The 13,782-nt window shown below is 45.4% G+C and overlaps 1 protein-coding gene across 1 annotated transcript in view; it reads right to left on the bottom strand.

Moving 5' to 3' along the window:
* Nucleotides 1-13,782, bottom strand: part of TRAPPC10 (trafficking protein particle complex subunit 10) — a 76,916-nt gene that overhangs the window by 42,105 nt on the left and 21,029 nt on the right. The window contains exons 3-4 of the mRNA XM_052639104.1: nucleotides 11,611-11,746; nucleotides 2,047-2,243 (exon numbers count right to left, since the gene is read on the bottom strand). Of these exons, the coding sequence (XP_052495064.1) occupies nucleotides 2,047-2,243; nucleotides 11,611-11,746 (333 nt within the window). The remainder of the gene's footprint in view (nucleotides 1-2,046; nucleotides 2,244-11,610; nucleotides 11,747-13,782) is intronic.

Genomic DNA, 13,782 nt, shown 5'->3' with positions numbered 1-13,782 from the left:
GGTTTCATCGTGAGCTGGTCTAAGGCCATGTAAGCAGTCAGTGAGTGCTGTTACGAGAGAGGTGCTGTGGGATGGATGGGGGGGGTTATGATGAGTCACAAGACTCAGACCCTGTCTACAGGGTGCACTGGAAAATAAGGTGATTGTGCCTCAGTTCCCAAACCCCAGGTGCCCTGCCCACTTCAAAAACTTCTTTGGGTTCCCTGTGACTGACAGACTAAAATGCAGGTGTTTAACATGGTACCTGAGGACCATGACAACATGGACCAGCCCGGTTGTCCAGTTCTGATTCCTATTCTCTCCAGTTCAAGCACACTCAGCTTCTCAGGCTCTCCTGTCTTTCTACCAACACCTTCCTACTCACCCCACACAACCCTGCTCAGCTGACACATCCTCACTGACCCTCTCCCCAGCCCTCGCCCCAGCTGCTCCAAGCTCAGCCCCACCGACTCCATGACCAGTGCGGTCAGTGGCCCCTGGAAACACTTTTCACTGTTAGTCTGTCTCTCCCAGCAGCCTGAGCTCAAGAGTAGTGTCAATAAACAATAAATAAAGGCTTAGAAGGATGGGGCTTAACTTCTGGCACTTCCCTGGTGGCTCATACAGTAGAATCCACCTGCAATGCTAGAGACTCAGGTTCGATCCCTGGGACAGGAAGATCCCCTGGAGAAGGAAATGGCAGCCCACTCCAGTATTCCTGCCTGGAGAATCCCAGGGACAGAGGAGCCTGGTGGGCTGCAGACTCAGAGAGGACTGAGTGACTGAACAACAACAACAAAGGTAGGATACAATTTCGCTACAAGAAACTCTGTATCCATGGTGTACAAATCTCAAAGCATACAGTTACATGTTTCCAGTGGATCTGGAAAAGATAACATGTTCATCCAACAGGTTGGAAAAGGTAACTTTCTCTATCCTTGAAAACAATATAGAGAGATGAGTAAATTTGAACTCAGAAATAACTTCTAAATATTGATGCTATGAATTTCAACATTTCTCCTCTATAAATATTTCACCTGAATTACCAGCAAGTGGCAAAATGAACAGATTTTTAGTTTCATTTCCTTTTGGCCCCATCATCCCCGCTGCAGGAAGGACTGATTCTATGGATTATCGACCAGAGGACAAAGGGTCAAACAGCCATAATCTAGATGGCCCACCAGATGAGTAATCAGCACCAAGAAGGAAATTTTAAAACTGGTAGCTGGCCTTAATTTCAGTCACCCCACCCCCCTCACTCCACCCCATTAGATACTGTTTCTTCCCCTGAAAGATAAAGGGGTCCAGGCAGCTCACTTCTAAGCCCCCTCCCCGGTGGGAGTAATATGCATTTGTTCACTGTATGAGCTGCTAGGGTCTACTGGCCCAGTAGTTTCTCCTTAAGGCCCTAAGGATTGCAATCATCCACGTTTATTTCCGACCAGATGCAGAGTTCTCTACTACAGGGGTGGATGAAAAAAGAAACCTACATGAACAGCAACCACCGAAACAGTATTTTCCTTCAGTGCTTATCAACCAGACAATACATCCGTTACACTCTCCATCCCTCATTAAGACCTTCAACGTTTACTGTTTCCAGATCTTCTCCTTATTAATTAAAGCAACAAACAAACTCAGCTTCAGAAATTCCCATCAAGTGTTGTTAACTCAGAAAAGAACCCAAAGCAGCAGATGAAGTCAGGGCTGGTGGGGGCCGATCTGAGCAGAGCAGCGTCCACAGAGCAGGCACCAGCGTGGCAAGGAGCTCTGGGCAGGGCCCTCCCTGTCACTGGGACGCCGCTGCAAAGACAACATGTGACCCTGGGTCAGCAATACTCACCAATAGCCTGGAAATGCACAAAAACTTCTACCCAATTTTCCTTTTAGGGACTCGATTAAGGAGACAATTAGGGAGGGGCCTGGTCTCCTCTGCTGCATCCGCCACGTGCTCAAGCACCAGGCGCAGGGCAGGCGCTCGCAGAGCAAATACTTACAATCACCTGGGAGCCAGTAAACTATCGCACCTAGATGTCAGCCCAATGAGGTTAACCACAATCACACACGTACCTGTCACTTTGTTTATTACAGAAATCATTTCTTATTTTGTCCACAATGGAAGTTCGAGGAAGTATGTTGGTTTTGTTTTTTTTCTTGGCATCATTTTCAACCACCACAATTAACCAGTCCACGGAGCTATAAGCTTTCAGAACATTCTGCCACTTGGTGAGGTCATCCTTTACCGTAGCTTTATATACTTCAGTATCCTGAAAATAAATGAGTCACCGTGAACGCAGATTTATCAACACCCTGTAGTTTATTCGGCAAAAGAGCCTGATAACAGAGAAGGCAGCACGCTTTTCTGCTCTGGGACACACACACTCCATGGAAAGTCCGTGGCCTGTCCCAGCTACGGGCGCTCAGGGCAGGCTCCCACCACGTCCCAGGTGCACGTTGTCCCTGAGCCCAAGGGCACCGAGAGGAGGTCCTCCAACGTTACGAGGAAGAACTGGAAAGGCAGAGGGCCGAGCACACTGCCCACCAAGACACGCTCTGCTAAGACGGCTGGGATTTTAAAACCCAGGTCTGCAGGGCTAGGGCCCTGGGCCCAAACACAGCAGGGGCCCCTCCCGTCATGGCCCCGCCATGACAGGAAAGGGGAGCAGTCGGTCCCACCGCAGGCCCACTGCCATCTGGGGGCGGGGGCCTCCCCATGGTCTCCTCCAGAGCACCATGGCACTCCAGGAGCCCCCAGAACCACTCCAATCTCAATGCCACTCGCAGGCCATGTCAGAGACAAGGCAGCTGTAGAGGTGACCCAGTCAAAGAGGACAATCCAGGGCTTTTGGAAACGTTTCTCATTCCCATGGCCTCAACAGGGGAGCCAACATGGGACTGGAAATCAAGGCTACTCCTGACTTGGGGCCTAAACGCCAGCCTGCTGGAGACAGTAGTCCTTCTGCCCCAATAATCAACAAGCCCAGCCTCGGCTCTCCTCCAGAGAGAAGCAGGGAGACACAAATTCTCCTTGCTTTGTAACTGTTTACAACTGATCTTATGCTCCATGAATCCATTCAGCAGATTAAGAGCGAAAATCGAAACCAAGATGCTTAACTCATTTCAGTATCAGGTATTTAAAAACCTTTGGAATCTATAATTAATAGCTACTGTCTAAATATATTCTTTCCCTCTTTGAAGAGAAGGATTCCTTATTATTCTGCCCACCCATATTTTCTCTGGATTTCTTTAGTCTCTTTTGAATAATACTCATGTGACTGATCCATGAATGAGTTAAATCTCAAATTCTGTATCAAGTACCTCCCTTTCATTTAATCAGTAAGTGAAAAGTTTCAAAAGGCAGTACTTAAAAACTGCTATGTCCTCAGTGTAACTCTGAAACAACTACAATCTGAAAAAGAACTTCTGGCTAAAAAGAAAACCATCCAGCAAAATTCTGACTTCTGTGAATTAACATCCAACAGTAACACACTCACATACTGCTTATTTTCCACACAATGGCAGTGCTTAGGACCAGAAGTTTTACAAGGCTGGTGTTCTGTCAGAACCCAACCTGACCCCTGGAAAGTGAAACCAGAAGGCCAGGGGGCGGCAGCCCTGGATCCGGCAGTTTCAAAATCAAAGCACAGATGCAGATCCCAAGGCCCACCAGACAGGGAGAGGTGAGGCAACATGACAAGCTCCAAGGAGGCCTTCCCAGGCGCCCTTCGCCAGAACCCACCGCAAGGGGGGCAGTCACACCCCAAGGGGACACCAGCCCCTCTCCTGGGGACGCTGTGGGTGGCAGCCTGCAGGGACTCTCAGAAGAGGCCTCACTGAGCAGCAGGCAGGACAGAGTCCCCCGAAGTCCTAGAGGAATCAGGGCAGAGGCCAGCCCATGGCTCATGATGGTGAGCAAACAACAAACGTTCCAAGAGAGGCTCGGTGACTCTGCAGAAGAGGAACCCAAGCTGAACCCGTGGGGCTAAGGGTCTCTCAGGAAACCGCAGTGAAGAGAGGAAAACCCCATCATGGAGGAGAGTGCCTGGCTTCGCCAGCTGGAGAAAGTCACACACACAGAGAGGGAAGGAATGAGGACTGACCCTGTGTGCTGCACTGGGCTGTGTGTGTGCACAGGTTCACATGCATGGGCACAGAGAGTTAGGTATGGAGGTAAACACCTGTGTAAACACACATGTGGGGGACACATACACATATACACGCATATATCCTCCAACCTAGTGCTGTTCTTAGTCGCTCCGCCTTGTCTGAGCCTTTGCGACCTCACGGACTGCAGCCCACTAGGCTCCAATCTAGACAGTGTATTAAAAATCAGAGACATCACTTTGTCGACAAAGGTCCATATAGTCAAAGCTATGGTTTTTCCAATAGTCATGTATGGATGTGGGAGTTGGACCATAAAGAAAGCTGAGCAACAAAGAAGATGCTTTCAAATTATGGTGCTGGAGAAGATTCTTGAGAGTCCTTTGGACTACAAGGAGATCAAATCAGTCAATCCTAGCGGAAATCAACCCTGAACATTCATTGGAAGGACTGATGCTGAAGCTAAAGCCCCAATACTTTGGCCACCTGATGCAAAGAACCAACTCATTGGAAAAGACCCTGATGCTGGGAAAGATTGAGGGCAGGAGGAGAAAGCGGTGACAGAGGATAAGATGGTTGGATGGCATCACTGACTCAATGGACATGAGTTTGAGCAAACTCCAGGAGATAGTGAAGGACAGGGAAGCCTGGTGTGGCTGCAGCTCATGGGGTCGCAAAGAGTCGGACACAGCTTGGCGTCTGAACAATAACGACAACAACAATAAAAAGGATCGAATTTAAAAGTAACTTAAATAAAGCACCAGAAAATTTCTGGGATTACATAAAATTACATCACCAAACAAGATAAAATTCACAATGACTAGCATCCAATAAAAAACTGCCAGGCAGGTAAAGAAATAAGAATATAAAATCTATAAAAAGCAGAAAAATCGCTCAAAAGAAACAGACTCAGTAAATACAGATAACAGAGTCAGTAGACAAGGCCATTAAAATAGCTGCTGCTGCCATATTTCATATGTTCATGAAGGCAGAGAAAGACTGATGCTAAGCAGAGACAGGAAAGATATTTTTAAAGAAGGAGAAGACCTCTGAGGAACTCAAAGAGATGAAAAGCAATGTCTAAACTGCAAAATACACTGGGTAGGACTAACAGCAGATTAGACACTGAAGAAGAAACAATCAGTTAACGTGAAGGCACAGGAACAGAAATTATCCAAATGAAACACACAGAGAAAAAGACTGATGAAACAGCCACAGTGCAGTGACTTGGGAGACATCAAGTGCCCTCATACAGAGGTAACTGGAGTCCCCAAAGGAGGGAAGAGGATCAGAAAAAATATTTGAAGAAAAAATGACCAAAAATGTTCCAAATTTGATCAAAATTATAAATCCCAAAAGTAAAAAAGCAAAAACAAAAACCCAAAATCCAAGCACAAGAAATGAAGCTCCACCATGGCATACCATAATCAAACTGCTTAAAATCACTGATAAAGAAAAAGAATCTTAAAACAACAAAGGAGGGCTTCTCTGGTCGTCCAGTGGTTAAGAATCCACCTGCCAATGCAGGGAACACTAGCTCCATCCCTGATAAGAGAAGATACCACATGCCAGGGGACAAGTGGGCCTACGTGCCACAACTGCTGAGCCTGCGCTCTAGAGCCCACGAGCCACAACTACTAGGGCTGCGCGCCTCAGAGCCTGTGCTCCACGAGAGAAGCCACCACAATAAGAAGCCCACGCGCCACAACTAGAGCGTAGCTCTCACTTGCCACAACTAGAGAAAGCCCACAGGCAGCAACCAAGACCCAGTGCAGGCACAAATCGATCGATCAATCCGGGGGAAAAAAACAAAGGAAAGGCATTTTACGTACAAAATAACAGTCAAAAATCAAAGATGTTTCATGGGTAACAATGGAAACCAAAGACAGTGAAGCAACATCTTCTAGGTGCCGAAAGCGGGGGCGGGGGGCGGGGCAGGGAGAACCTTCCAACAAGACCTCTCTATCAGGGAAATACTTTCCAAAAATAAAGACAATATAAATAGCTCCTCAAATATTTAACGGCTGAGAAGAACTCATCACCAATGGACCTGTACTATACAGAAATTGAAAGAAGTCCTTCAGGCAGAAAAAATTAATACCAACTGAAAATCTGGATCCACACACGGAAGGGGATGCACTGGAAATGGTAAACATGCAGGCAAATACGAAAGACACACTTTCCCAGGTTTATTTTCTTAAAATCATGCTTGATGGTTTGGAGCAAAAACAACAACAATGTACTGTGGGGCCTACCACACACGTAAGACTGAGTGTAACCCAAGGCAGGGGCATGAAAGGCAGTGCTGTGACTGTCGTATACTGTCTCAAGCAGCACAACAGATGTGAAGGAAGGAGGTGTCGCTTACAGTGTGGACTATAAACCCAAAAGCAACCACTAAAATAACACAACGGAATTTTACTTCTAAATCTAAAATCCTAAACGTTGTCAACTTGTTCCAGGAATTTTTCTTAATAAAAGGAAAAGTGAAAGTGAAGTCACTCAGTCATGACTGACTCTTTGGGACCCTACAGACTGTAGCCCACCAGGCTCCTCTGTCCGTGGGATTTTCTAGGCAAGAATACTGGAGTGGGTTGCCATTTCCTTCTCCAGGGGATCTTCCCAACCCAGGGATCAAACTCAGGTCTCCGACATTGCAGGCAAACTCTTTACCGTCTGAGCCACCAGGGAATCCCATGGTGGGATTCTCCACCCATGGAAATTTTCTTAATAGATGATAACCAAAACTAAAACAGAAAAATAAAAAATAAAAAACTCCACAGGATTCCTACTAGGAAATGTAAGTTTAAGGAGGAAAAAAATCATCTATAATGTCCACCTGATGCAAACAGCCAAATCATTGGAAAATACCCTGATGCTGGGGAAGACTGAAGGCAGGAAGAAAAGGGGACAAGAGAGGATGAGATGGCTGGATGGCATCACTGACTTAACGGACATGAGTCTGAGCAAGCTCTGGGTAGTGAAGAACAGGAAAGCCTGGCGTGCTGTAGTCCATGGGGTCGCAACGAGTCGGACCTGACTGAGTGACTGAACAACAACATAATGTCCATAAACACGAAATACATCTTGCAGTAAAAATGTAAGACTTTTATGACAAACATAACAACAACACAGTACAAAAGAACATAAAGAAGCCATAAAGAGTGGTTCCCAGAGGAGAAGATTCATCATCATTAGAATTCTCAGATGAATGTATTAACGATTTCAAGGCAATCCCAATCAAAACACTTCCAGTCCTCTGCTTTTCTCTTTTCAATCAGTTATCTATGACTTTGTAACAAACCACTAAGAACAGAGTGGCCCAGAAGACTGACTGCTCCCAAGTCTACAGCTCGCCTGCTCCACCTGGTGTCAGCTGCGGCCCTGGGATATATTTAAAGTCACATCTTTAAAGATCTATATCACTAAAAATTTAAGAATGAAGATAAATGTATTTCCAACTCAAAACCACTAGGAAAAGAACAAAGTAAACTATAAGAAAGCAAAAGGAAGGAGACAGTAAAAAAAAAAAAAATGAAAGCAGAAATTAATGAGATAGAAAACGTACCAACTGTGTATCAGACTAACAAATGAAAATCCTGGTTCTGGAGGAAAGGGGAGAATCAAGCTAGCTAATTTCATCAAGAAAGAAAAAAAAAAAAAACACACCAATATACAAATAAGAAATAACAATGGAGAAGTAACTATTGACAGAGCACATTTTAAAAGTCGAAAAGATACTACTTCATACATCTCAATGGAAAGAGATTTTAAATTTTAACTGAAATGTAAAATTTGTAAGAATAACACAGTTTATCAAAGTAGACAAATGGTTAAAACAGACCAACTTCCATGGAAGGGACACAGAATATAATCAAGAAACTATCCCATGAGAGTGCCGGGCCCAGATGGTTCCTCAGGAGAACTCTGTCAAGTTATGAATCAAGCATGACATTGATAGCTAAACCGTATAAACACAACACACAAAAAAGTTAAAGACCAAGCACTTGTGAATGCAGATGCAGAAACTCCTAAATAAAATGAACAGACACCAATGTCACATTAAGAAAATAATACTCTGACCAAGTGGAATATACCAGGAATACGAGTATGGTTCAAAAATACCCATTACCAGTAATGTAATTCAACGTGCTTTATTGACTATGCCAAAGCCTTTCACTGTGTGGATCACAATAAACTGTGGAAAATTCTGAAAGAGATGGGAATACCAGACCACCTAACCTGCCTCTTGAGAAATCTGTATGCAGGTCAGGAAGCAATAGTTAGAACTGGACATGGAACAACAGACTCATTCCAAATAGGAAAAGGAGTATGTCAAGGCTGTATATTGTCACCCTGCTTATTTAACTTCTATGCAGAGTACATCATACTCTGGAAACGCTGGACTGGAAGAAACACAAGCTGGAATCAAGATTGCTGGGAGAAATATCAATAACCTCAGATATGCAGATGACACCACCCTTATGGCAGAAAGTGAAGAGGAACTAAAAAGCCTCTTGATGAAAGTGAAAGAGGAGAGAGAAAAAGTTGGCTTAAAGCTCAACATTCAGAAAGCGAAGATCATGGCATCTGGTCCCATCACTTCATGGGAAATAGATGGGGAAACAGTGGAAACAGTGTCAGACTTTATTTTTTGGGCTCCAAAATCACTGCAGATGGTGACTGCAGCCATGAAATTAAAAGACGCTTACTCCTTGGAAGAAAAGTTATGATCAACCTAGATAGTATATTCAAAAGCAGAGACATTACTTTGCCGACTGAGGTCCGTCTAGTCAAGGCTATGGTTTTTCCTGTGGTCATGTATGGATGTGAGAGGTGGACTGTGAAGAAGGCTGAGTGCCGAAGAATTGATGCTTTTGAACTGTGGTGTTGGAGAAGACTCTTGAGAGTCCCTTGGACTGCAAGGAGATCCAACCAGTCCATTCTGAAGGAGATCAGCCCTGGGCTTTCTTTGGAAGGAATGATGCTAAAGCTGAAACTCCAGTACTTTGGCCACTTCATGTGAAGAGTTGACTCATTGGAAAAGACTCTGATGCTGGGAGAGATTGGGGGCAGGAGGAGAAGGGGACGACCCAGGATGAGATGGCTGGATGGCATCACGGACTCGATGGACGTGAGTCTGAGTGAACTCTGGGAGATGGTGATGGACAGGGAGGCCTGGCGTGCTGCGATTCATGGGGTCGCAAAGAGTCGGACACGACTGAGCGACTGAACTGAACTGAACTGAACTGAAGTGAGAAAAATCATATGATTATCTCCACCAGGTATGACAAAGCCTTTAACAGAATTCAACAGTGTATTCCTAATTTTAAAAACTCTCAAGAAAATAGGAATGGATGGAAGTTCCTTTACACACTGACTCAAATCCACCTGATTCCCATAGCCATCGCCCTACTTACTGGGGGGTACCAATCACAGGCATTCCCACTGAATCAGGAACAAGGAAAAGATACTCACTGTCTCCACCACTAATAGACCATGTCCTAGACCAGGAAAGTACTCTGAGACATAAGAATTGAAAAGGAAACAGTAAGACTCTCTGCAGGTGGCATCATAGGATGACTGGAAAACCCCAGACTTTGGGGCCTGCAGACACTGGTTTTGAGAACCAATGACAAAACAAACTCAAACAATAAAAAAAATTCAGCAAGGTTAACGTGAAAAAAAAAAAAACCAACAGTCTCCATATACACAAAAAATCACCAACTGGTAGATATTATAATGTGAGAAAAAAATCCCACTGACCATAGCAACAAAAAAGGTAAAATACTTAGAAAAGGAATACTAAGGTTCATATGAAAAAATAAACATGCCAGGGCAACTAGGCAAACACTGAAAAGAATGACCCCGAGAGTGACCAGCCCAACCAGGTCTGAATGTGGGCTGTCAGGCCAGGGAAAGCACGCACTGCACACAAGCTCCAAACTCTTCTCAGCCAGCCTGTTTCAGGCTGTCGTGTGGGTATGGCAACTCTGAAACTATACTATGCACACTGCAGCCCTGAGCAGGTAAGTGAATGTGCCCATGTTGTCAGGGCCAGGGTGGATACAAACACAGAACAGGTTAAGGCAAGAAAGCGCCCTGGGGTAAGGCTAAAACCAGAGGCATCAGTATTGAGTCATGATTTCTAAGACACGTGCTTTCAGAGCCCTGTGGAGTCCACTGGCGCGGTAGCAGGGCCACTCCCGCCATGCCAGGGGATCAAGGCCTTGAGAAAAGACGGCTGATTCCAACACAGGGGTAGCAAAGGGACAAGAACCCAGAATATTGTCATGCCGAAAGTTAGAAAGTGCTCAGAAGGCCACAGGAGCCAGTCTGAAGTGACTCTCACTGGCCAAACCTGAGACAACTCGAACATCAAAATAAGGATAATGAACTGTAAAGCACTGAAAGAGAAACCCACACGGGTTTCTGATAACTTGGGAAGGTGTGCAGGCTGTGGTGATGTATGGGTCAGGAAGAGTCAGCCTTGGGCTAAATCCAATCTGGATGTTGGAGGATTCCCGTCACTGTGCCACAGGAGTGCCTCCCTGCACACACACTGCGCCCATCACATGGCTTGTGCTGACCTCTGTGCTCCCCAGGAGTGCAGAGCACTGCTACGTGCCAGGCAGAGGCTGCCTATGTGCCTGGTCCAATAAAACCCCAGGCGTCGCATCTCTAACGAGGCCCCCTGGTGGACAACACCTCACATAAGCTAGCCTAAGAGTTCCCAGGGAAGAAGCCTGTCCCACGTGACTTCACGGGGAAAGGCTACAAAAAGTCAGCAACATCAAAAGCACGTGGGGTGAAGGGAGCCCAGGCGTGAGCTTCCAGCCCTTTCTCATTAGAACTACAAAAACTACTCTGGCATCCTCAGATCCTGGTTAAAACGTCACAATGTGTAATGATTCATGTACTCTGTACACTGCTAAATGCTTATTTTGTTAGAGTTGAAACAGATAGAACAAATGATCCACAGAATTTTCTATTCGTTCATGAAAGAAGAATTCAGGTTCATGACTACAGAACTGCCAAGTACGAGTAAAGGCCAGGGTGCCCACAGCAGCAGTGTCTGCTCTCTCAACGGGCATCACAGAGCACCTCCTGCACCAGACTCGGGGGGTGAGTTAGGAGACAGCTCCCTGCCCACAGAGAACCTGCCAACCAGCACCAGAGACAGGCAAGGATTCTCAAGGAGAATAACAGCCATGTGGTGACTACAGGGTGCGAGGAAAACAAAGCTGAAAGGAAATGTTAGAAATAGCTAGTGCCCACCAGGACACAGGGAGACGGCTCACAAGAACTGGAAACATAGGCAGTAACGTGGCGACTGTACTTGGTGATTACGATGAGAACACTGCACTGCGCCAGAGCAGAAATAAGCCGTGGCAAAGTCACACACTGAAGAACGGAGAAAAGAGAATACCAAAAAATTAAAACAGTAAACTTTAAAAAGTATAGCTGTCTCAGCAAAACCCAGACCCGTTGAGTTCTCAACCCATTATAACATTCCCCGGAATGAATACTCACACAGCACTCTGTCCAGTAAATGTGCAGGAAGGGGAAGGTCAGCAGGGCTTTGTTCCCTTCTTTGGGCAGCAGCTCCTCTTTGAACTGAACAAAGTTAGACTCCAGGTGGATCATCTTTGGAGCCCGGCCATAGGACCTATCAACAATTGTGAACGAGTCAGAGAAACGTGAGAGCATTCAGCAGAAGGAAAAGGGAAAAAAAGACAACAATCCAATCATATCTGTGCGTTCAGAAGTGCATAGGTGATACTAACCCTGAGTTTTAACTAGTATATGTTCCATTTGAAAAGATGCTATAAATCACTTTAAACACAGTTCATGTGTCAAAGCTCTTCATAACTCCATTTGCAACAATACAGACTTCTGAGAAAAATACATGTCAGTATACAATCACCATAAAAGAAGCAGAGTGTTTCCCAAATGTCAAAAGTGCAGTCTGAAACTACCAAAGCTTTAAACTGCTCTCGTATTTTTGCAACAAACTGCATTATCCAAAAAAGAGAACTGTCTGGTGAAAAAGAACAGGTTTCTGTTTGCACAGCATAAACAGTGGTAACCACCCATCCTTCAATTGTTTTAAAAGACATCTCAAGAAAACTTTTTAAAACAACTTTTGAATTTATTGTCGGCTGCACGGGGTCTTTGCTGCTTTCGTGGGCTCTCTCTAGCTGCAGCGAGTGGGAGCTACCCCCCGTTGCAGGGCCTGGGCCCCGGGCACGCAGGCTCCAGCATCTGCGGAGCGCAGGCCCCCATTGCAGGGCCTGGGCCCCGGGCACGCAGGCTTCAGCAGCTGCGGTGCGCGGGCTCGCAGCTGCTGGGCTCTAAAGCGCAGGCTCAGTGGCTATGGGTCACGGGCTTATTGTTCTGTGGCACGTAGGATCTTCCTGGAACAGGGACCAAACCTACATTGGAAGGCAGATTCTTACCCACTGCATCACCAGGGATGTCCCGTCCTCCAATTTTCCTCAATCCAAGAACAAAGATCCCACAAGCTACACGCACCTAATTGATGGCTATCATAGAGTATGGACGCTGTTTAATTATACTTCTAAAAATAAATTAGACTACATACATCTCTTTTGCACACCTCTATTTTCCACCTCTAGTGAGTTGTGTCTCTTTTAAATATCTACAGGTGGATTTTATTCTTTTTGTCTAACCTAAGGAGTCTCCATGATGAATAAACTGAAAACAACCATACTGAATGTTATTATGCTTTAACTTGTGGATTTTCTATTTCACGCTAGTTTTTTTCTGTCCTTGGTGAGATTAATCAAGTTTTCTTTTTCCTTCCTTTTTCTCTGTTACCTTGAAAGTTTAATCTTCTATTTTTTTTCTGTTATTATTTACATTTTAATATTTAAATGCAGAAACTTTAATTGCCCTTTCAAAAAGTACAGTTAGGTGTCTCTCTCTCCTTGAACGGGACAAAGATACTACAGTTTTCTTTCTGCTTTCTTCCACATTCTGAAATTTTATATTTTTAATTTTTAAAAGCATTGACACCATAAAATAGTGAAATATTTGTTATGACTTGCTTTCAGGCAGCTGCTCCCTTCACTCTGTGAATTCAGGGTTCATGTTCCTGACACATCTGTTTTCCTTGAGACACATTCCTTAATTACTTCAGAGACAGTAGTACAGCTTCTGATCATACACATCTGAAGGTGTTCCTGTTGACAGCATGTTTCCAGCTATTTCCATGCTGTGGCGGCAGCGAATGTAAGACGGGAGCAGGGCTCTGGAGAGCACGGTGTGGTGGTGTGCAGACACCCCAGGCTCAGCTGGTACCCTGTCTCAGCCTGCCAGGGGGAGGCTGAGACCGTCTTCCTGCTGCGTGACTGTGAATAATACACAACTCTAGAGTCAAGGTGGGGCTTCTCAGAGCTCAACTCTCAGTCTCCTTAGAACTCAAGTCAAGGCCGGGCTTCCCTTGTGGCTCAGCTGGTAAAGAATCTGCCTGCAATGCGGGAGACCCGGGTTTAATCCCTGGGTTGGGAAGATCCCCTGGAGAAGGGAAAGGCTACTCACTCCAGTATTCTGACCTGGAGAACTCCATGGACTGCATGGGGTCGCAAAGAGTCGGACACAACCAAGAGTCAAGGTACAGCCTTCGAGTCAGGGTGCTCCTCTTCAATGCTCTATCTTAGGCTGCATTTTAATTGCTGTTAG

This window comes from Budorcas taxicolor, chromosome 1, assembly GCF_023091745.1.
Source record: "Budorcas taxicolor isolate Tak-1 chromosome 1, Takin1.1, whole genome shotgun sequence".
Taxonomy (NCBI): Eukaryota; Metazoa; Chordata; class Mammalia; order Artiodactyla; family Bovidae; genus Budorcas; species Budorcas taxicolor.
Note: the sequence above shows the minus strand (reverse complement) of the source record. Positions and strands in the feature narration are given on the sequence as shown.